We start from the raw sequence: 23573 nt of genomic DNA on the forward strand, positions 1-23573 counted from the left end.
AAAAAAAAAAAAAAAAAAAAAAAAAGAATATAACACTTATCTATTAAAAACATAGTAGTGCTATCGTGAAATAGGGTATGTGAATATATTTTAAAACCTCTTCATTTAAATGAAAAATATTTAAGATGCTTTCAGTCAAGTTAGTGTAATCCAGGGGTTCACAAACTACAGATGTGCTCATTCATTTACATTTTGTCTGTGGCTGCTTTGACCCTACAACTATAGTTAGTGAGTGAGTGAATGAGCGAATGCCCTCTGACCAGAAATTCCACTTTCAAACGTTCAACCTGAGGAAATAGTCATGAATACAGATAAGTATGTACAGAGATATCTATTCACTGCTGTTTGCAACATCAACACAGTGGAAACCTAAGTGTCAAATAATAGGGGACTGGTATCTAAGTTCTGACGTATCCATACACTGGTATACTATATAGCTGTTTTAAAAAAGATGTTACAGAAATCTGTGCATTGATGTAAAACAGGAGTCAACAACCGATAGCACAAATTCAGTCTGAGACCTGTTTTTGTACTACCAGAGTTAAGAATGGTTTTACATTTTAAAAGATTACAAAAGAAAAAATTTTTAAACCATGAAATATAGAGAATGTGCCTGGCAAAGCCTGAGATAATTACTATCTGACCCTCTACAGAAAATGTTTGCTGACCTCTGATGTAGAATGATGTATTTAATGTAGATTAACTGGGGATGAATTTAAAACATTACAAAATAGTATATATGGGAAGATGCCATTTTTCAAAAGAAATGCAATCAATACCATTTAGAAGATAGATAATTAAGATGTTAACAATAATTGTGTTTGGGTGGATAGAATTGATGGGGCTCTATATTTTTTGTCTATTTGTCTAATTTTATACTTTTTCGATAATGAGAATATACTCATAGTATAATAAGAAAATTAAAATTTTTAATTTTGGCATGGGAAAAAGAATAGGGAAAAGAGAAATTCTCTGAGTTCTAGAATGCAAAGGTATGTTTCTCTATTCTATAGATGAGGAAGCTGAGGCTAAGAGAGATTAATCAACTTGCTTTGGGGCACACAAGCATAAGACAGAAATAGCCCTGCTTCCAAATTTTATGTCCAGCAGCATCACCCTTTGATAACTTAAAATGTTCGTCCATCAACTGACATATGAAATTATGAACTCTGTGCCCAGAGGCACTTTGGAGGTATCCATGTATAATAAATAAATAAAGGAGGGTGATGCAGAAATCAAAAAACACCAGTTAAATGGGAATAGATGCACAACCAGGTAAGTTTACATTTGCTTAGATAGAATGAAAAAAGAGTGGCTAACATTTTGCATTTTTTTTAAAAAAAGCAAACAAAACCTATGTAGACATAGGTATTTAGTTTACTTTGTAAACTTACAAACTATTACTCCTAAATAACATACTAATTAGTTGCTTTTTCATACCTATAGAGTTAGTAGTTCAAATGTAGTCATCTGACAAAAAAGAGGGCACATTTCCTGAAGCTCACACCCTGCACTGTAAAATAGACACAGAAGAGACATTTGACTTATCCTCAGGCCCTGGTACAGACAACTGTTTACAAAATTAGGCCGCAACTTGGAAAGAGAGCAAATACACTACAACAGTGAGAAGTCTTCATTGTAATTAATGGGTAGCTAATAACAGAAGGAAACAGTAGGATTATAGAAAGCAGACGTAAAAGCTCAGCAGTTTTTGGACGATTTAGTGTGTGGACAAAAAAGCCTAATATGCTTAAATTATTCCTGAGGGAACCAGTATCTTACAGCAAAGAACAATGATGATGATAACTATTATGCTCTTTTAGAAGCACGTGTACATTTAATCACAATCATCTTGTGATTTGGAAGAATGATCCCTATTCACATATTTAGAAACTGAGGCAAAGAGGGTGTTAAGTGAGTTCTCAAGATTGTACATCTCAGTCATCTGATGACCAGGAACTAGATCTTCTAGCCTCAACTCAGTGTTGGCATGTGATGCTGATGCTGAGTCATCAAGACAGGATTCATGTAATTGCACTAAATCAAAAGAACAGATAAACATGTTTATAAAACCTATGCAAATAAAAAGGTTAAACTATAAATATTTTGATGCTCTTTAGAAGTGAGATTCAGTATCTGGAAAAATTCACTAGCAGAGAATGGCCTCATAGCTCAAAAATGCCAGAAAATCACAATATATTTGCATAGATGAGGCTGTTTTCTTTCATTTTTTTCCTCTTATCTTTCTTTTGAACAAAGGTTTCTAAGCCTGGATTTTGTATATATCAAATGATTTGTGATGTTTACCTACAAATGTAATAATAAACAAAGCAGTCCCCATTTTAACATGTTAATATGATATCACATATTAACAACCTTTGTGTGGTAGTTTCCAAAAATTCTGTTAGAAATAATAGCCAGATAGGGTACATGTTTTCATAATTCTCTGTCTCTTTAGCAGGCATTATGTTTTCTTAAAAAGAAAAAAAAAGAAGAAGAAAGAAAGGTGTTTTCTTTTGGGTGTAAGATGTATGTTCAGGAACTATGTGGCATACTTAACTAATATTAAATATTATTAACAATAGACTGCATATTTTCAAAACATTATGTTGTCAACTTGCCCATTTTTTTAAACTTAAATGGAGGTGGAAAGATCAGCTCAAAAATCCATCTTTAAGTCCTGTGTGATGACTTGAACTATTATGCTGTTATTTACTGTTCTTGGGCCGATGCTTTAGGAGTTAGAACATCTAAGATAACACAGTGTGCAGTACGCCTAACGATAATTCTAAGAGTGAGAGCTATCTAGCCATTGGTTTTCCTCTCCTTTTCTGTGCATTTTTAACTTCCATATCGAATGTATGTTAGAAGAAAGACATACAGCTTTCTATTACCTCACTATTTCCTTGTCCCCAGCCCCACCTCTGCCCCATTTATCTCTACAGCACATGTAGAGAACTTTTCTTCTTGAGGAAACATTATTTTAAAGGACCCTAATTATTTCTCAAGGTCTTTCCTTCAGACAGCCATTGTAATGTTTCTTGGTGTTGTCATTTATGTATCTTTGCCCTTACAACTCAGAAAATGTCCATAACCAATGAGAACCACAGCCTTTCTCCCTGTCCCATCTCTCAGAATCCTGATGATTGAGAAATCCTCCACTTGTAAATGGGAGGCACCAAGATGGTAAGTGTTGGGACTTTCTTGACCCAACCGATGTGCTCTTTTAACCAACCCTTTAACTTGATAGTTAAGGTCATTAGCTTGCCTTCTTTCCTCTGTTTCTTTCTTATCATTTCCTAGAACCTATTAAGCTACCTCTCTCCCCTGCTCTCAGTCAGGCTCCTTCTTCTCCCCTTCTGCCTAATCTCCTATCCTGCGCCCCATTAACCCAGAGTGTGCATAAACATGTACATAATCACCCCCAAATAAACACACATCTGCACCCACAGAAGTTTTGCTCTCCCCTATCACCTAACTCAATCTCTCTTTTTGTTTTATTTCCCTTGTTACAGCCTATGTCACTCTGTTTATTCTCTACTTATATGTTGCTTCATATTGTTTTTTCTGGTGTATATTTTATGTTTATGTAGTTTTATATGGCTGATTTGCCTTCCTGGTTGTAAGCTCCTTGAGATCAGGGATCTTATTTTTTCTGTTGTATCTCCCTTACCACAGTGGGAAACATGTAGTTAAGTGCTTCTCAAGTCTGAAAGCCACTTCCTGTGGGGCAGAAAAGTACCTTAGAAAGTGTCTTATCTAGTGCCCTCATTTTACAAGAGAGAAAATGAGAGAAGTGAAATGACTCATCTTTATTGTGGCAGAACAGGTGAGTAGTAGACCCTGAACTAGAACTCGGGCCCTGTTCTGTGTGTGTGTTACCAAGCCACCTTGACTCTGGCTTACGCTCAGGGAAAGCACTGGACCACTTCCAGGAGTCGGTGGCATTGGTTTCTGCCCACATGGATGCTAGTGATGTCGACCTTGAACAATAGCCTGAAATTCTTCCCAGTATTTCTCCCCATTTTTCATCTTGCCCTCTTAACTTTATGAAATCTTCCCCACTTGAGAGCTAGGGAATGAAATTGAACCCTCAGGAAAATAATAGTATCAGGATGCAATTTAATTAATTCATTTATCAACATTTATTCATTTTAACTAGGGGATAGTATAAAAGCAAATTTTAAAAAAGTTTCACTAGCTGTTAATTTTTTCATGAGAATAAATATCTTTAAAAAGCTAGCTAAGTCTAAAATGCCTGTTCACTAAGAGCATTCTACATCTAGATTTTTTGAGTTATATTTATCAGAAGTTTTTTCTTTCACTTACACTTTGTGCTTTCATACATTAGAAACTCAAGTCTAAGGTACAGTTGTATTGATTCTTCTTGTTTATAACCTATGATTACTGGCAGGTAAGCATGCATATCCTTGTTATTTTGAATAAACAAGTTGGGGAGATTTTAATGCTTTAATTTTTCAGAAAAGTGAAGAATACTCTCTTCATCTAATGGCCTAGAGGCTAAAAATTGAATTGTACTGAATCACAGGGAAGAAAAACAAAACAGTTGACAAAAGTTCTCATCTAATTAAATTTATAAATTTTAAAAATGAAGTTCATAATGCAGTTTGACAAATACAACAAATCATCTAATTTAGAAAAACTTCACTTTAGGGTTTTGACTAATTAAAGAGAGAATGCACAAGTTAGAAAGAGGCAGTGAAACGTGTGTACACACTTACATATAAGGGACTCACAGGGGAGATCCCTCCAGATCAAAAGAATTACGTGTATCTGAGATGGTATGAATCTGGCGTTCACTTGGCTGTAGCTGTCATCAAACCATCCTGCATCAGAGCATTTAATTAGGGGAATAGGGCCTCTCTGAACCTCAGTTTCCTCATCTGTAAACCAAGATTATTTAACTAGATGACCTTTGATGTCCCTTCCAGCTCTAAATTTCTCCTGGATTAACTATTTTTATATCTTTATTCAAATATTTAGAACTTTTAAGGTTCCACTCTAAATTGAAAAGCCCGAGTAGCTCAATAAGTACTTATTGGTTGGCCCATATTATGTGCGTTAGTCAACTCAGCTAATGATATGTGGGTTATTTCAGTTATTTTCAGCCAAAGATATTTATCAGATTGAAGGCATTTTGTGCTGAAAGCTTTATGTAGCAAAAATGAGTAATAGGTAAACTCTGCTTGTACTAATGGGGAATTAGTGTTTGATCTTTTAACAGTGAAGTTTTCAGCATGAGCATTTGAAGAAAGGCTTTGATATTGTACATTTCAAACCGAGCCATGTCTGAACTGAAACTAGTTCTTTCCAGAACCATCTGTTCTTGTTCATTTCTTCTTTCCTTACTCTTTGCTCTGGTGTGTACATACTCTTGTACAGTTCTTCAGGGATCTGCAAACTAGAAAGGCAAAGAAAGCCATACATCTTGTTTACAGCCTTGTCTAATCCTATCTGTAAGGGTAAAGTAAAAAGATAAAAGATTTATTTGGTAGGTTCTAAAATCTGAAGTTTTTTTTAAACTTCTGATCAAAAACAGCAGTAAGACTTTGATGATGTTATTTAAGTATAATGAAAAGATACAGTTTAGGTATAGTCATTTTGAAACTCATAACTTTAGAACATAAAAGTTTTTATTTACACCTATTTATTCATTACCTGCTTGAAAGATTATTTTAGAAGCTATTTCATAACATTTTACCACCCTTCTTTAAGCAAATTTTATTAGTTTTGATTTTTTCTGTGAATGTAATCAGAATCTCCATAATGCAGAATCTTTTTGAAGATTCCTTTTGGGTCATTAGATATCTGCCCATTTCAAACTGATTGGTGCAAGTTGCCCAAAAACCCTATTTAGTTTTAATGGTCATTTTTTTTAAAAAGAGTATGTCTTCTATTATCAGCACAGATTACATTTTATTACCTGCCATTTTTCATCTTGCCCTCTTAATTTTACAAAACCCACCTTCCAAATATAGGTACCAACAAACCCAGAAAACCAAGATTGACTAAGAATTGGGTGGCAAGTTAACACTTTCTATCTAAAAAATTATGATAGTTTTGTTTTTTGGCCAGTCTCATTTTAGTACTAGCTTTGTGACTTCTGATACTAGTTTTTTCAGGAATAAATCAAAACTAGAAATTATCAGCCCTGCTCTCCCATTTCACTGGGGAAGCTGAGAACCAGAAAAGTTAAGTGATGGGCCCAGGCCTCCCACTGAACTGTAGTAGAGCCAATCCTAGGATCCAAGTGCCTCCCTCCAGCATGCCTGCCCCATTTGAAGGGGCAGTGAAGTACCATTTAGTGTGCTTTTTGTGGTCATTTACTTTTGAGCACATTATCTAAGTTGTGCTAGTTAAAACTTAACTGCTCTTTAGAATGATTTGTGACATTTCTCCTTCATTCTTTTAACAATATTAACTTCGTTAGCTAGTTTGGAATTTTATTACTCACCATTTTGGGTAGAAAGATGCTCTCTTTGAGAATCTGGATTCCTCCTCCAAGTAACTAACCTCTTCGTGTCTCAAGAGGAGGTAACAAATCAAATATTAAGAATTGAAATTGATTTAGGCCAACATATGATTTCATTTAAAGCATCAAATAGGTCAGTTAATGTTTTCATCCAAAAACTATTTTGTAATTGTGCCCAAGGTTGAGACTGCAGAATACTTGATATACTTATTTGCAGACAGTAGAAACTCGTGGAATAGAACACTTTGCAAATACTAGAATATTAGTGGTTTCTCATTACAGTGCTGCAGATATATTTATTAATATTTGATTGATTCATTCATTTATTAAATGAACATTTATTGAGTACCGGCTACTTTTCTGGATGCTAGAACAAGACAAAGTCCTGCCCTCATGAAGCTTACATCTAGTGGGGTTGTCAAACAATCAACAAGCAAGCAAATAAGATAATTAGGTTGTGATAAATAGTGGGATAGAAATAAGCAAGATGATATATGATAAACAATACATGAGAATGGCCAACTTTATGTGGGGTTGTTAAGAAAGACCTCTCTTAAAAGGGGACTTTTAAGTGGATTCCTGAAGTTAAGAATGAACCAGGCATGCAGAGAGCTAGGGAAAGGGCATTGCAGCAAGAGGAAACAGCAAAGGCAAAAACCTCAAGATGGAAAGGGTCGCTGTTTCCTTCCTGTCTGTTAACTGAGATTATAAAAACTTCCCACCTACCACTCATAGGAATAATGTGGAGATATCAATAAATTTAATACAAAATGACCAAATTTGGGTTGGATATGTATAATAGACAATGAAGGAGAAATGGAGATATTTTTCTCTACTTTTAAAGGAAAGAAAATTATTTGAGGATACAAGAGAATAACACGAGAAAACATTGAGAGATCTGGATCTCGCCTTCTTAACCAAATGCTGCATTTTGTGATGCCAGTTGTCAGTGTAGAAGTTCACAGAAGATAAAGATCTTGGCCTGGGGTTGGGACTTGACCTGGACCTTGGAGAATGAGTGAATTTGGATTGGCCAACAGGAGGCAGAACAGCATGTTTCAGGATGGGAGAACTATGTAAATAAGTATACTAAGATGGCATGATACATGCACACAAAAGATAATTATGCAAGAAGATGGAAGTGTTAACTGACCTTGTTGTGGTAATCATTTCACAATATCTACATGTATCAAATCATCATGTGTTACACCTTAAACTTACACAATGTTGTATGTCAATTATATCTCAATAGATCTGAGAGGAAAAACATTTTTTAACAAAAATACTACGGTAGACTGAACTTGAATGAGTACTTGAAACCCTGAAGACTCAAGCTTCAGCCAGGATGGTCTTTGAAAAAATAGAAGATAATAGATGGTCTGATTCATAGAGGTCATTGAAAAGTCAGTAGATCATTTTTGACTTGACATTTCATACAACAGAGAGAATTATTATGGTTTCTTGAATGAGAAAGTTGTATGGTAAAAAGAGAAATCAGATAACATAGATACAGATTAATGGAGACAGGAGAGGAAATCCTGGAGAATGGGAAACCAGGTAAGAGGACCTTCTTTGCTCTCATGCCCTTCATAGTACCTGGTGATGAAAATATGAATGGACTGTGCTCGTATCACAGAAAGGGAATGGGCTGTATATACGATGTTGCCAAGAACTTTAATGTTGATGCTTAATAACTGAAGAGAGAAATCAGAAGTCCAAATGCGTGCTCTCTTGAGCCCCAGGGACTGGCTGACCAGTAGTGTCAGTGATGGAACTAGGGACATTTGCCTTGGACATTAAATGATTGATTTCACCTTGGATATCTTAAGTTCCAAAAGACAACAGGGTGCCCATATTGTGACGTGAGCACAGAAGTAGAAGTGCAGAGCTAGAGTCAAGATGGAAAGTTGAATTTGGGAATGCAGTGATGAGAACTAAAGGCTTAGCTCTTGAGAATGAGTGCTTTTGATGAAGAGTGTGTGTTTGAGGGTGGGGGAGGCATACATGTGCATGTGCGTGAGCGCACGCGCACACACACACACACACACACACACACACACACACACACATGCGCGCGTACTGGGTTGGCCAAAAAGGTCATTCGGATTTTTCCATAACATCTTATGGAAAAATCCGAATGACCTTTTTGGCCAACCCAGTATATCTGTCTATAAAAATATATATTCATGCACACAGAGAACCCAAGTAGAACATACCAAAACAGCAGCTGGATTAAAGAAAAGAAAGAATTTCAGGCAGTAAATAGGGAAAGTTCTTGGGGAATTACCCTTATCATTTTACCATAAAAACTACCACTAACCTTTTAGAGTGATGACTATGTGTCCTAAGGTCTTTAAATATAATAGTTCATTCAGTTTCTTGCCACAACCTGTAATATAGCAAATGCTATTGTTATCTCCAATTTATAGGAAGTTTAGGCACAGGTAGATTAAGCCGTTTGCCCAAGATTATACCCAATTTGAAGAAGTAGAGCTGAGATTCCAACATAGGCATATTGTGTTTTCAAAGCCTCAGCCCTTAACTCCCATGCCATATGGCTATAATATTTATGATGGTGTTTTAATTACAAGTCTGACTTCTGTCCTATGTAGGTTTCTTGAAAAGGAGTTAATTAATTAACAGTTTTAAAAGTTGGGTGGCAACTAGAAAGTCAGCAGATGGCTGGGCAGTGATTGGATAATCCCTTACGGCAGAAGAGACCTTGGAATTCTCTAGGGCATGACAGAGACAGGAAAGGAAGAATATACTTTTTGGCTTATTTTCTTTCTCCTCTTCTTCTATTCACCGTTTGCTGTTGAAACAGGAAATTGTCCACTTCAGAAAGAGTTATAATAATAATTTGCGGGGAAAAAATGGTATCTTTATTTTTTACTTCCTTATATACTACAAATGTCTGTGTCCTCATTTGTATTCCAGGAATGCTAGTTTACCTAATTTGACTGCCAGCCAAATTCTTACATTAAAACTCATTATTTCCTCAACTGTCATTACAAAGTAAGAGTTAGACTCCAAAAGAGTAGGGTTTCAGAAACAACGTCAATATCGGTCTTACTGAATTCTCCTCAGCCGGGAAGCCCAGTGCCTGGATTTCTCTGTGGGGAGGCTCGGGTCTTAAAGCAGGAGTTAAGGACTGAAACCCCTTCCTCTGGACACACAAGGCTTCTTTGACAGTGGCTTTAATGAATGCTTTCCCTTGCTGGGAGAGGACTTTGCTTTCATTCTCCATGCTTTTCAGGGTTTCCCCAACCTTTCTCATGTCTCCCTTGTTTGAGGAAGAGGCAGAGGAAATAGTAAGTTCCCAGCCCACCACGCTCAGTCGTACAGTATGGCAAGGAGGAGGGACAAGGCACCTGCTTGCTGCCACAGCTATAACGGGGAAAGCTGTAGCAGTCCTTCCTTCAATGAGTAAATTAACTTAGTGCTTTTCTTTGGACCTAAAACTGTGACGGGATGTCATCTAATTAATCTTCCTAAAGCACAGTTCTGCTCAAGAGAACTGGCTGCTCAAAAACTTTCAATATTTTTCCATTTTAACAGGGTAAAATTCTTAGCCTTACATTTACGAGCCTTCATGATTTGGGCCTATGCTATGTATACCTGACCTTATGTACCAGTATTCCCCCTTTTTATGGACAGGGAAGCTGACTTATTCCATTTTCTTCTGCAGGCCCCCGCTTGCCTGTGTCTGTGCTTACCTTCAGGGATGCCCCTCCACTCCCCCTGCCTCAGCCTGTCTCTAGCATCATTAACCCCCATTACACACTGCATACAATCCTCATCTAAATGCCATCTCCACCATACAGCCTTACTGAACTCATCTGAACTCCTAGGTGATTTTAAGTCATGCAGTCATTTTATCTGTGTTCCAGATATTTATATGCATATATTGCCTTCTTTACTAAATTATTGGCAGAAATTTGTATCAAATTGAACTTTGTATCTTCCATATCACCTACACTTAACATAAGAGGAAGTTAAAACCGCACAGGGCTGAGAGGATGTATAGATTACTTGTAATAATATGTCTTTTTACAACTTATCCTTTCTCTGTGCCCTAGTAAGTAAGTGAAGCCAGAACAGGACCAGAGCTCCTGATTTTCAATCCTAAGACTTACTCACCAGCAACAGTGGTTCTCCCCCCTGGCTTGCATGTTGGAATCACTTGACAACACCTGTGGTGCTTTAAAAAATTCTCACCTGGGAGCCCAAAACCATAGAAATTAGAATCGTAGGAGTGCCACCCAGACAGCAGTATTATTCAAATCTCCCTACATGATTCTTTGTGCAACCAAGATTGGTAATAAATACTGCACAGCACAATGGCCCCTGGATCATTCTTACTTTCCTAGGTAACTGTATTAATTTGAGAAACTTTTATTTTTTCATATCAAAAAAAATTTAAGTGATATTAAAATTTAAGTAATATTAAAAAAATTTTAAGTAATATTAAAAATTTAATGCTCAATGTGAGATAGTAGAATAGCATATTTTGTTTTTCTTTCAATAGTAGCTCACTTAATTGTTTAACGTTTCAGATATTTCGAAAGAAAGCAGTGGAACTTGGGGTAAAATTGCTACCTGCATTTCATACTCCCTCTGGAATACCTTGGGCATTGCTGAATATAAAAAGGTAAAACTCTTCATTTTCGACAACATGTTTTAAGTTGACATATTCAAGATTGTGGTCTAACAAATAGACACCAGATGGATAAATACTTGAATGATGTTGGTGACTAACACCATTGGGAGTCTTGGTGTCTGTCTTTGTGTTGGAAGTTATTAGTGTTTTTCAGTGTTCCGTGGCTTTAGATGGGTTCCCATCATGAGATCGAATGACCCCAAGAGAGTCATGCACACAAGACATGATTCAAGGTTTTCACTGTTTCATGGTGATGTTGCATACTGTCTCCATAAATTCCAAGACCATCCCGTTATCTTTAAAATTGTCATCAAAGCATTTCACTTTCAAAGAAGTCAATTCCTAAGATCACTTCCCTTCAGTTAAGCTGCTGGTCAGAGATATTGCAGAGATACAACATTTAGACTAATCAGGTCTCCCACACAACAAGTTGGTATAACTGAGACTGGAGCACCTGACGCTGCTCACCCACAGTTGTAAGGAGGGAAGGGGACTGCTCCATTGGCCCAGATCAACCCATCCTTCTCATCCCATTTGTGTGGAGAACCCTGGCATGCCAAGTCCATGGCAATGTGGCCCCAAGAAACGCCTGGGCCAAATAGACTTTCTGGTATTCTCCCAGGAAGTAGTTTGAATTTTTGTGATAGCTTTGAGCATTTTGTTAATATAACAATTTTATCTTAAGCTTCCTTCTTAACTCCTTCTTCTCCATAACTAATTAATTGCATATATGTCTCTTTGTGATGATGGTGAGGATGACAGTGATGACAGCTCTTTTGTCGTCATAAAATATGAAAGTTTATTCTAGGTACTTTACCCATATTACCACATTTAATCCTCACAACAACTCAGTAAGGTCAGTACTGCTGTTATCTCTGTTTTACTAATCAGGAACTTGAGTCACAGAGAGGCTAAGTCATTTGCCTAAAATCATACCATATGTAAACGGTAGAGCTAGAATATGTACTTAGATGTTTATACACACATTGATTCATAGGTGCAAGTTAAATGGCTTTCTCGTTTTAGAAGTGGCAAGAGGATGCACAGGGTGACTTGGCAAGATTAATGCATATTTCTTCCTAATTATTTATTTTAGTGACATTCCTTCCTAAAATTAATCATGAAAAATCATGAAATTAATTGGCTAATAAATCAGTTAAATTCATGCTTTGTTTTCATTTGTATGTTATATATCTATACCTTGAAATCACACTGTACCTGTCTATAATTTTGTGTGTGTGTGTCTGTGTGTGTCTGTGTGTGTGTGTGTGTGTTTGGGGCAGAGGCATGGGTGTTGAGGCAGTGAGCCAGGGAAAGTTCAAACCCCTGGACCATGTTAAACTGAGGTAGTTCTCTATTGCGTAATGTGATATCTCAGGATCCATTCTTCCCTTTGGACTCCTACGGCTTTCTCTGTCAGCTTGGAGACCAATGGCATGTGCTATGCTGTCTTAAGGTGAAAGTGGGCATATATGCTTGGCTTGGAGGCAGCATGGTGTTGGGAGATCCATGAGGGTTTTTTTTTTTGGCTTATGTAGATCACCTATATTGCCTTCCATATCTTCAGACTTTGTACTTATAGGTAGTCTTCTGACCTAGAAACTTCTCCGTTACTTGAGATAAGATCCAGTTACGAAAACACTGTGCACATTTAACACATATTTTTCCTACTTACCCTCTGAGAAGAATGATATGGGCATAATAGTACACTGAGTTAATTGGTTATCAAGAGACCTGGTTCTAGGTATTTTATAGCTATTCTAGGTTTGTCTTTAGAGCAATCATTTTAACTCGCCAGGCTTATTTGTAAACTGGAAGTTAGGCTACTTAACTAGTTTTTTCTGTACCTTTTCATGTTTATTTCACTTTGAAATTCTGATGAAACACGGCCCTCTCCTTATAAAATGCATATTCCTGAGTACACATACTTTTATTCAGTTTCCAAAAGCTAACAGTCCACCTAGGACCTAAGGGCCCCCCAGGTTTAAAATACTGGAGTGAATGATCACTCCAGCCTTCTACTCTAAGATGCTGTGGAGCTAGTTCTTATTGCTTCCTGGAAGGTAATGGAATTAGATAAAGGCCTCCAAAAACTAATAGAGGCGTGGGCCTACATCTTTGCAAAAGTTCAGTTAGTTATTGTAAGGTGCTGATATCATTTAATTAATTCTAGCCTCTCTTGAAATCATCATAAGAAATTAGATTGTTTTAAAGCATATTTAACATAGTGTTTATTTTTTACAGCCAAGAGGATTTTTTCCTTAGTTATACCTATCCTTTGTGTACAGTGGAGATATTTTTCAGTACATAAAGGAGTACTTCTAAAAACTATTCAGTATTGAATCTGCTGTTATCTTTTTTTTCTGTATCTCCTGAAAGTTCATTAACTAGGGCTTTAACTTTTTCTTAAGACCTTATTTTAGATTTACAGTATTTTACATTATTTTACAGTATTTTACATTAGAACTTTTAATTTCAAATATTACAGGAAAATTATTTTGGGTCAAAAATAATGTGCCATTTCATTTATGTATTCTCTGATGTTTTCATGTTAAACTAGAGGAAATTAGGTGACCATTTTACAACTGACAGGAACACTTTTAACTCCTCCTGGCAACCTGTATGAATTTTTTATTATATATTTTATCCACTCTCAATTCCATTTACTAAATAGCAGTGGCTTACCCAAATTTATGCAATAAACCTTGTCAAAATTAATAGTAATATCAACCCACTAAAATTCATCCTATCCGTTTGCCCAATCAAGTACTCTCATGGAATCCTTTCTTCTTCCAGCTGTGAAACTGATTTATCATCTTGAAGAATTTTCTCTAGGGGACAAAAGCAGTGTTTCATATTTAACTGCAATAATTAGATTTCAGGATGTGCTGTTGATGTCAACCTGTACATATATGCTGTTTTCTCTGAATCTCTGTATTTTCACAGTATGGGCCAGGGGACAAGGGACAGCTGGCGTGGAGCTTATTTTCTAATTTTCTGAAGCCTGTCAGCAGTAGAAGTTTCAAAGGAGATGGGGAAAAATATGTCTGGCAAAATTATATTTTAATTAACTTCTCAGAATAAGGGAGTATCGGGGTTTCCCTGGTGGCGCAGTGGTTGAGAGTCCGCCTGCCGATGCAGGGGACGCGGGTTCGTGCCCTGGTCTGGGAAGATCCCACATGCCGCGGAGCGGCTGGGCCCGTGAGCCATGGCCGCTGAGCCTGCGCGTCCAGAGCCTGTGCTCCGCAACGGGAGAGGCCCGCGTATCGCAACAAAAATAAATAAATTAAAAAATAAAATCAAAAAAAAAAAAAGAATAAGGGAGTATCTATAGGAGGATGCCCAAGTGTTCAAGGATGCTTTTTAGAATAGCTCCGTATTCACTGTTGATTGGCTTTGAAACTCTTTGCAATACTTATGATGGGGGATGTAAATACGCCGTCTGTGACATCATAATTCTGCTCTTGCGCCTCAATTTTGAAAATAGTTATGGAGGCTGCTCTTTGCCAACACCTATATGTTAACAAAAATGTGAACTTACTGGTATTATCAGTTCACACACCTCTAGTATTCAGGTTTTTGCCTAAAGATAATTGGTTTCTTTACTTTTTCTTTGTTAAAAAAAAAAAAAAAAACGTTTATTTTAGTCCCTGCTGTGATGAAGTTTCTATGCTAGGTCCAGGTAAGATTTTCTGCTTCTTTTCACTTCATTTAAAAAGATAACAGACATGGTCTTTCTCTCAGGGCATTCATATTTACAGCCTGTTTAGTAAAGCAGAATATATATTTTGTATGTTATACACTCACTCATGTAATTGACAAATGTAAGGTAGTCTGTGCCAAGGAAAGATAATGACTCACCAGGTTGATTTAAAGCGAGCAGTATTTTGAATTGGGGAGGCTTATGTATTTTGAGCCAAAACACCAATAAGCCAAATTAGATTTCAGTATTTGTGCAAACTGAGAATAGCAGAGAACCTAAATAATTTCCTCATATCCTGCATTAGAAAGTCTGTCCCAAAATCTGTTCAGAAAAAAATGTTATAACTATCTCTTCTGCTCCATCTATAATAAATTCTCAATTCAAGAGATGCTATATTAAGCTGTAAGTTAATTGAAATTATGAGTTGATAACAAGTGGTAATTTGAACAAACAGCTGGGTGTTATACACAGTACCTGATTAGAGCAACATGCTTGCTTCACCAATATGACAGTAGAATGAAGATGCGTAAGTTACGTAATACCTCTGCTAAAAGGAAAACATTGCCTAGATTTAACAGGTTAGATTTTGGTAGAACTCAGTTTCTCTAATGTGAAAATGTTAAAATTTGACGTCTGATCTTGTTACTACTATTAGCAAGAGACCCTATGCATTTTTTTTTCTCCAACCTAAAGAAGAAAAATCACTTCTGTGGTTTGTAAAATCAAACATTTCACCACTTCCATAATTCTAGGTATAATTTAAGCCTAAGTAGAATATTTATACTAATTTGGGGTTTTCTAAAGTATGTTCTTAATTTAAAATAATATGATTAATATTCCCATTACTCATTTACATCACAAGGCATATAGTCTGGGCATTCCTAGTAATTATTCTGTCTTTACTATGAGTTAGTTTTAGCTTATACTGCTTTACCACTTGTTTTTCTTCATGTATTTCTCTGAACTGACACCTACCTGGTGGTTATATTAGGTTAGTGGATCTGTCTACAGCACGTGATTTTATTGCGCCCATCAAGGAACGTGCTGGGAAGTGACTGATCTCTATTCCAGCTCTCATTAGTAAGCAAGGAGATGAATGAACCACAACTGCCTTACCTGTTTTTATTTCCTGCTTTGTAAAGCTTTATTTACCGACGACTCTAATTATCCAATGCAAATGCATACTATGTCATTAGTTACATTGCAGTGTGTATTATTATAATTAAATTGCAAATTGCTTTACTTTATCTGAAATGGGGTCTTAATTAAGAATAGTACACAGCTTAATGTTTTCTAATAGTGAGAGATTATCCTGTGTGAAGCATGTAGTATGTATATTGTAACAAACCCCCTTTTTGTGTTTTGTAATGCTTTGGTGGTGTAAAATGCTTGAATATTAAATTATAGTTGATGAGTTTTAATAGACACAAAGTATGAAACAGAATCTACTTAGGTTAAAAAATTTTTTAAGTATTTTCCATATATCTCCCCGCATATTTACTTGACAGTTGAAATATAAACTTCTACATTTTTAAATTTGCTAACCGTCTTTTAAAGTACCTGGTTTCAGATTTAAAAGAGGTGTATTATGTTTTAAAATGAAGCAGAATACAGTTCTATACTTTAACATCATAAGAATAATATAAAATTTATCAAGAAACAAATCTTCTGATATGAGCAGATCAAACTTATTTAATGATTTGCTAATATTCTAAGAAGTAAAATAGTACTTAGTTATCCTAAAAATGTTCTGTAGCAGTTATATAGCCCAAATATAAAATCAGAGCTGCATCTTACAATTTATCTTTTTTTTTTTTTTTTTTTCCTTGCGTTATGCGGGCCTCTCACTGTTGTGGCCTCTCCCATTTGCGGAGCACAGGCTCCGGACGCGCAGGCTCAGCGGCCATGGCTCACGGGCCCAGCCGCTCCGCGGCATGTGGGATCTTCCCGAAACGGGGCACGAACCCGCGTCTCCTGCATCGGCAGGCGGACTCTCAAGCACTGCGCCACCAGGGAAGCCCCAATTTATCTTTTATTTATATGTTTTATGGATCTGTTAAGAATTCAAAGATAAGTTCTACCAACTCTAGGGCTTCCCTGGTGGCTCAGTGGTAAAAAGAGTTTACATCTCCTTTTTTCCCTTGTAATATATAGTTTTTAATCCAGTAGGACTAGAAAGCAAAGTTCGGGTCATTTTAGCATAGACGGAGAAAAAGGGCATTTTTAATTAAGGACTTCGGGGTGACTGTTAAAAAGAAGAGCTATTTCCATAAAGTCATTCTTGTTGCTTCAAGCAAAGCGACTTTATTAACAGCAGCTGGTGACCTGTTTTGTATCTGAGGACATTCCACAGCCCATGAAAAGAGGCTAAGGTTATCCTTCCACCAGAGGAAGAGAGAACCTAAGCTTCTTCCGAATCATTTAATCCTCTCACCAAACTACTGATCACTGCATCCATGCCAGGCACTTAGTAGCTTGACCAAACTAAAGGCATTTATTTATTGCAAGCGGACAATAAGGATGGCAACAGTTAATTTAAATGTACTTTGTGTATAGCTTCCTTTATTAAGACTTAAGAGACAAGTAATTCTGAGCAAAGGATGCTTTGCTCTTTCTTACTCATGCGTTGTGAGGCAGAAGGAATTTGAAGAGCCTAAGGGCAGATGAGCTGTTCCCTTTCTTCCCACTCCTCTGGTCATAATTGAACTTAATACCCAGGTAAATGGGGTTTTCAGTGTCCTTTGTTCTCTGGAGGAAGAAGCAGATCTAATCTGTTTCTGAATACAGGCTCTAAGAGTCCTCATAACTTCTCCACACCACCCACTCTCTTTCTCCATGAATCTCCATCTGCCACAGACCTCTTCTGCTGTGCTTCTGGTAGGGGAGTGGCAGGAAAGTGATGTGTGAATAGAGTAAACTGGTTATTTTACTCAACCATGGATTAGATATTGAAAAATATTTTTTGTATATTTTCATAAGGTCCTGCCTTTATGGCTCAATTACAGCAAATGAGTAATTAAAGTGCAGTAATGTATCAAAGGTGATGTGTAGGCAATTGAGAGACAAACTATCCCAAGAGGATTGCTTAAAGCGGTTAAAAAATGACTTGTGGTGTGTGGGAAGTCTCTTAAGGGGCCTTCCTCACTCTTTCAACTTTTGGCAGATAGATTCTTGGTACAAAATCCATGGGATTGGATTGTTAAATATGACCATGACTTTCCCCATAGCATCTCCACTGTTTAAGTGGTTAACTCCCCAGGAAAATTTTGTTTAAGGACACATAGTTATTTGAATGCAACAAACTGAAAGTGCCTTTCATCCCAAGATTTTCAAATGCACAGAACTAATGTTTTACAGATCAGCTTTGTTCACTGTGTTCACACAGTTGGGGGCAAATCAGCCTTGGCAATTTGAAATGTATTCTGTGTGAAGAACTTAGATTAGGAACAAGTCAAAACACATAATTCATACAGTGCCTTTACAGGTCAGCGATGGAATAATCTTTTCAAGGAGTTACCATCCCAGGTTTTTAATGAAGCAGCAATCAGTTTTCCTGTGATGAATCTCAAGACCAGACTCACGTTGTTAGTGTGGGGCAGACCTTTCAAATATCTAATAAAGTTTAATCTAAAAGTTATGAAATTGTTTGAATAGGTGTTTGAAAATCAGCCTAGGTCTCAAGGCACTTTCTCAGCCTTTGTAATTGTTAATCATTGTAAATATTCAACTAACTACATTGAATCTTTGCGTCGGAATTGGAAGGTCAATATAAAATATTTATGCTGCAGCCAATAATTTTTAAAGACTTCACAGTCTCCTTGGGTACGTGAACCACTCATGTTTCCTGCTTATGTAGTAATAGCTGTAGTTGAACTGTTCTGAAAACTGGGATGAACAATTATTGATTGCAGTCTCTTTTATTAACTGGAAAAAGAAAAGTGATGGAGCAGTAGTAAGAATTAATTGTAATTTACTAATCTGGAAATTAATGTGCAGCTGGGCATGAGTAGAGGCAGTGCAATCTGGTGATTTAGCAATCATGACAAATTATCTTCATCTGTAAGGTGTAGCGTTGCTAGCTTTCCATTATTTGATTTTTAGTAATGGACCCAGTTTTAGGAAGACTTTATATGAATGCCCATGTTGCCGTTTTATCCTGGAAATGTCACTTGGAGTCTGGCATTATTAATTAACTCTTACTCTCCCTCTTTGGCATGTCATGCTATAGTTTCTATGGAACATTTGTACAAAACAGTGATTACTGGTAATTGACCTGCATATGTTGAATAATCTTAAGATGCTACTGAGAGTTTAATGTACCTTGTAAATTGAGAGGCTTCCAATTAAGTCGAGTTCTTAAGATAATCACTTTCAAAACTAATCAAGTAATAGGACATTAGTAAAGCTGTTATTGACTTAATTGTGACAAATTAATAAACAGACCCAGTGCAATTACTATAATGGCTTTATCAGTGAGCAGTTTTCCAAAATTTAAGCATAAGTCTGTTCTACTCCCTGGAAGTACAATAAAAGTTGCATAAGCTGTTTTAAGGTGCATCTCATTCCTAATGGCTGTGTGTGTGTACATTATACAAAGAGCTTGGATTTTTTGTGTTTCTTTCTTTTAAAATATGATTACGTTTATTTCAAAGGCCAGTAGATCTACCTGCCAAACCCTCTTAAAGCATATGATTTTCTAAATGATCGTCTATATGGGTTGGACAAAACTATTACACATTCTTGTGTTCTCTTACCTCTGCTTTTCTATGCCTTGTGCCCTTGGGTTGGTGCCCTCTCTCCTCAGGGAGCTACGGAATGTCCTGTCCCACTCTCCCTGTTCCAAACTGCTGTCAGCATAGTGATTTTTTATACGTGGTTGGCATTCTGCAAATGGACTTTGGAAAATAAATGAGTTCTGAATTACAGATCTGCCATAATTTTTTAAATATCTGACAGTGCCAATTCCTGTAACTTTGCTGATTGTAAGTATGTAAGCAAATGGCAGCAGAAAGAACAGGAATATAAGTCCTGCTTCCACTACCTTAAGAATAGTGTGACAAATGCATATTTATTTCTCAAAATACATCAAACCATGTGTTTAAGATGCTGCATTTTACTGAATATAACAATATTAAAAAATAATGTGATCACATTTCTTTCTCTCAGCCTTGGTTTCCTCATTTGTTAAAGTGAGATTAATAAATAGTATCAGTTTTACAAGGATAAAGTTTATGACGGGTCTTTAGAAATTCGAGAAGTTGGGGGTCTTTTAGATGCAAAAGAGCAGATCACTATGGAATTTCAGGAACCCGACATCATTGTGGTAGCCATCCATATCACCTCTGTTTAAGTTAGGAGGGAAGAATGGATTTTCAAGTAAAGAATTGTGTGTGTGTTTATATGTGTGTGTATAATATGTATACACACATCTGTAATTCTAACAAGCCTCCTATGTGTTCAGTTTATAACTCATAGTCTTCCTCAAACAAAGGAAACATTATAGAGGCCTCATAGTAATTGTCATCATCTGGAACAACAAAGGGAAGTACACAGTGGAACTGCCCAGCTGAAGGAGGATTATTTTTAAATTATTGGGATACCGTAAAATAAGGACTAAAATTGTGGCAATTTCATTCATTATGAGGTATAAAAATTATGGTTCCTGAACTTAACAGGAAGAATTAATGTTAACACTGTATAAATGCATCACTTTTAGCCGTTTATTTACATGCAATTACCATAGCTAGTTGCATGATAGAATTTGTACTGCACAGTTATATCAGGACAAGTCCATGGTTTTTAAGCGTTTTTGCTGTCTTATCAGTAAATTATTTTTGAGCACTTACCCCAGAACATGTATTTTTATTTATAAATTATATATATGTACCACTGTATTAATATGTCATGATCATTTTAAAACACTCAAAAAATTGTAAAAGGATAAGATACAGATGAGGAAATAAAATTTTATTAAGAGTAAATGAATGATATTTTTAGTGTGAGCTGTATTTTTTTTAAATTTCATTTTAATGCTTGTGATACAGTAAGTGATTCCAAGGTCTTGTTCTGTGTTTATTTCAAAACTTGGTTTGAATTTTGTCCAGGTGGAAAAGATAAAAAGTTGTGTTGATGAGAGAAGTGTGGTATTGGCTGATCTTCTTAAAACATGACGCTTGCTTTAAATCCTATTCTTTAATTATGCAAAGAATATCCTTTTAACTCTGCTAGAAAATTTCAGTCTTTCCTGATGTCATCATTTCTTCTTACAAACTAATAGAAAATAAGAAAAGCCTCTGGAACTCTTCCTTTGGAAGATTTTAAAACAGGATAGGAAATTCCATTCTCAAGTTTGATACAAATATGAATTTTAAAGGTGAACCACATTCATGCATATTTTCATAAGCATCCAATTTCAAAATGATCTTTTCTTAGAGTTTCTTTCGAACTCAGATTTCTATTTTAAATTCTTCTTAAATTGTTACCTTTATCTTCAAGTGATGGGTTAAGCATGCTTTCTTTCTATTTCTTTTCTTCTGTTTTGCTTTCTTTCTTTTTTTTAATTATCTGGTAGGTAGCATCCTACAAACAGCCACTTGTACCAGAATACATCAGCAAATAGGGACACATTTCTTTTGTGAAATGTCAACTCTTAATTAAATACTTTGCCTCAGGACAATCAGAAAAATCTCTGTTCAGTGCAGAATATTTGTGTAGTCACTCTTCATCCCTTTACAAAGTGTTATAATATTGTAATTTTTCTGCTGTGTAGAGGTCTTGGATTTTTAAGTTAACTACATCAATGACATTCTGTGCTCATAAACCCCAATACATCCGAAGTCGCTGAAAGCTGTAGAACAAGTGAGGGTTCCACTGCTGACCTCTCCTCACTGTGTAGTCTCTACAGGAACCTCTGGTGTCTTAGAGGAAACCTTTTACATAAGCACCAAGGGAGGGGAGCAGTGTATATCTGAATATTTAATTTAATAAAGCTTTTTTCTTTTAGATAAAAAATTTAGAAATAGCAGCTCTGATAGTTTCTTCCTCCCCTCTAATTAAGAGTCTTGCATTCTGTCTCAAAGGCTGCTGCCATAAACAATAAGTATCTAAATGTCATTTGCCTTTATCAAGCCTGGACCAATGTCTTAGCATTTGGCAGTTTGTAATGGGCATGTTGTCTTATTATATTTAGTGGACTTTGATCCTGTTTAGATTACTCTTGAGAATACTTTTTAAATTGGTTTCAGGGGAAGTTCTAAATTACTTTTAACTAGATATAAATATTATAAGACTACATAATCTTGTGGTATTAATTTTCTCCACTTTAAAGTGGGCCAACCATGGAAGTCTGCCTTAAAAAGTTGTTAATTAGATCAAGAGCTTTTCTTAGGTGAGTTATTGGTTTTAAGATGAAATAGGTCAGAAAGTGCTTAAAGGCATTCATCTTTAATATTGATTGGGTATGCAGTAAAATGGCTGAGGGTGTTAGTCTATACTGGCAGAGTGGTATTTTAAAATGAACACCGTATTTAGTGCTAGTATCCTAAATTTTTGCTAGATTCAAAGGACTTCAGAATTGGTTAATTTATGTTTCTGAGGCTTATGACCAAGAGATGGTGATTTCATACTTACATTTTAAAAAGAAGTTTCAAAAACCGGAATTTATAGATCTATAAGAATAATAAACTTGCTTTTCCAGTTTTTCTAAAGACAGTAAAGCCTAGGGTCTCTTTTCAAACTAAAGATGCTACAAAATACATTTATTATTTTGTTGATCCTAAAGGAAAAGATATAAAGGGGAGGAGATGGGAAGCAAGAGGAAGTATGAGTGCACAAGCTACAAGCAGCCAGACAAGCTAATATTAATGCCTTATGCTTCTGCAATTCTCTGTAGTCCCCAAAGGAGTTCCAAATATATGTATATTTCAGATTTTTCACTAATTTGATTTAATCTAGTCTGGCACAGACATAAATATCCAATTCTGTAATTCAGATTTCCTTTTGAGATTGTTTGGAACAGTTGCAATGAAAAGAAATAATTTTATGCTTTAAAATTTTTCTGATCCCTGGCAGAAAAACAGGGAAGAGAAAACTGTCCTAATATTTTATTGCCATTATAGGCTATCACCATGTTTGTCTCTTTGTACTATATGGATCATTCAGCACTTCCAGGTTATTAAAAGTGTTTTAAATGAGTATGGTTGAATTCCACATGCCTCGCAGAATGAAATTTCACCAGTACCCTTCGGTTAGAACTATACCTTTTGTTAAACCCACTTTCACTATTTAAAGATAAAAATAAATGTAAACAAATAGACTCTCCTTTCTAAAGAGTTAAAAATGGAAAATTATGTGCATAGCATCTTTCTTATCTGGGTGAAAGAGCTAGGATTATGTAAATCTTCCCTCTGTTCTCTCTTTTAGAATAAAGAACCTGAATTCCTTTTTCTTCTTTTTTTGGGGGAAAAAAAAGATTTATTTTGCAAGTAGGATCAAATGAAAAACAGATACTTTGATAAAAATTACAGATTATATTTTTAAGCCTTTCATGTAGAACCTGAATTCTTTTAAACCTTTTTTGTTAGAAAAAATTTTTCTTCTTTCCTACCATCTTAGTTACTCTTCTACTTCTGTATTTTCTCCTTATCTTTGTGATAATGTCAAAGTGATCAAAATTTGAAACTGTGTTCATTAAGAGTCTTAGTGGTATAGGAAAGAGT

The 23573-nt window shown here is 35.9% G+C and overlaps 1 protein-coding gene across 1 annotated transcript in view; it reads left to right on the forward strand.

Annotated features, from left to right (window-relative positions):
- The window catches only part of MAN1A1 (mannosidase alpha class 1A member 1), a 174081-nt gene that overhangs the window by 87613 nt on the left and 62895 nt on the right, over positions 1 to 23573 (forward strand). The window contains exon 4 of the mRNA XM_007454935.1: positions 11050 to 11144. Within this exon, the coding sequence (XP_007454997.1) occupies positions 11050 to 11144 (95 nt within the window). The remainder of the gene's footprint in view (positions 1 to 11049; positions 11145 to 23573) is intronic.

The sequence above is a fragment of the Lipotes vexillifer genome, unplaced genomic scaffold (genome assembly GCF_000442215.2).
Source record: "Lipotes vexillifer unplaced genomic scaffold, Lipotes_vexillifer_v1.1 scaffold58, whole genome shotgun sequence".
Lineage (NCBI taxonomy): Eukaryota > Metazoa > Chordata > Mammalia > Artiodactyla > Lipotidae > Lipotes > Lipotes vexillifer.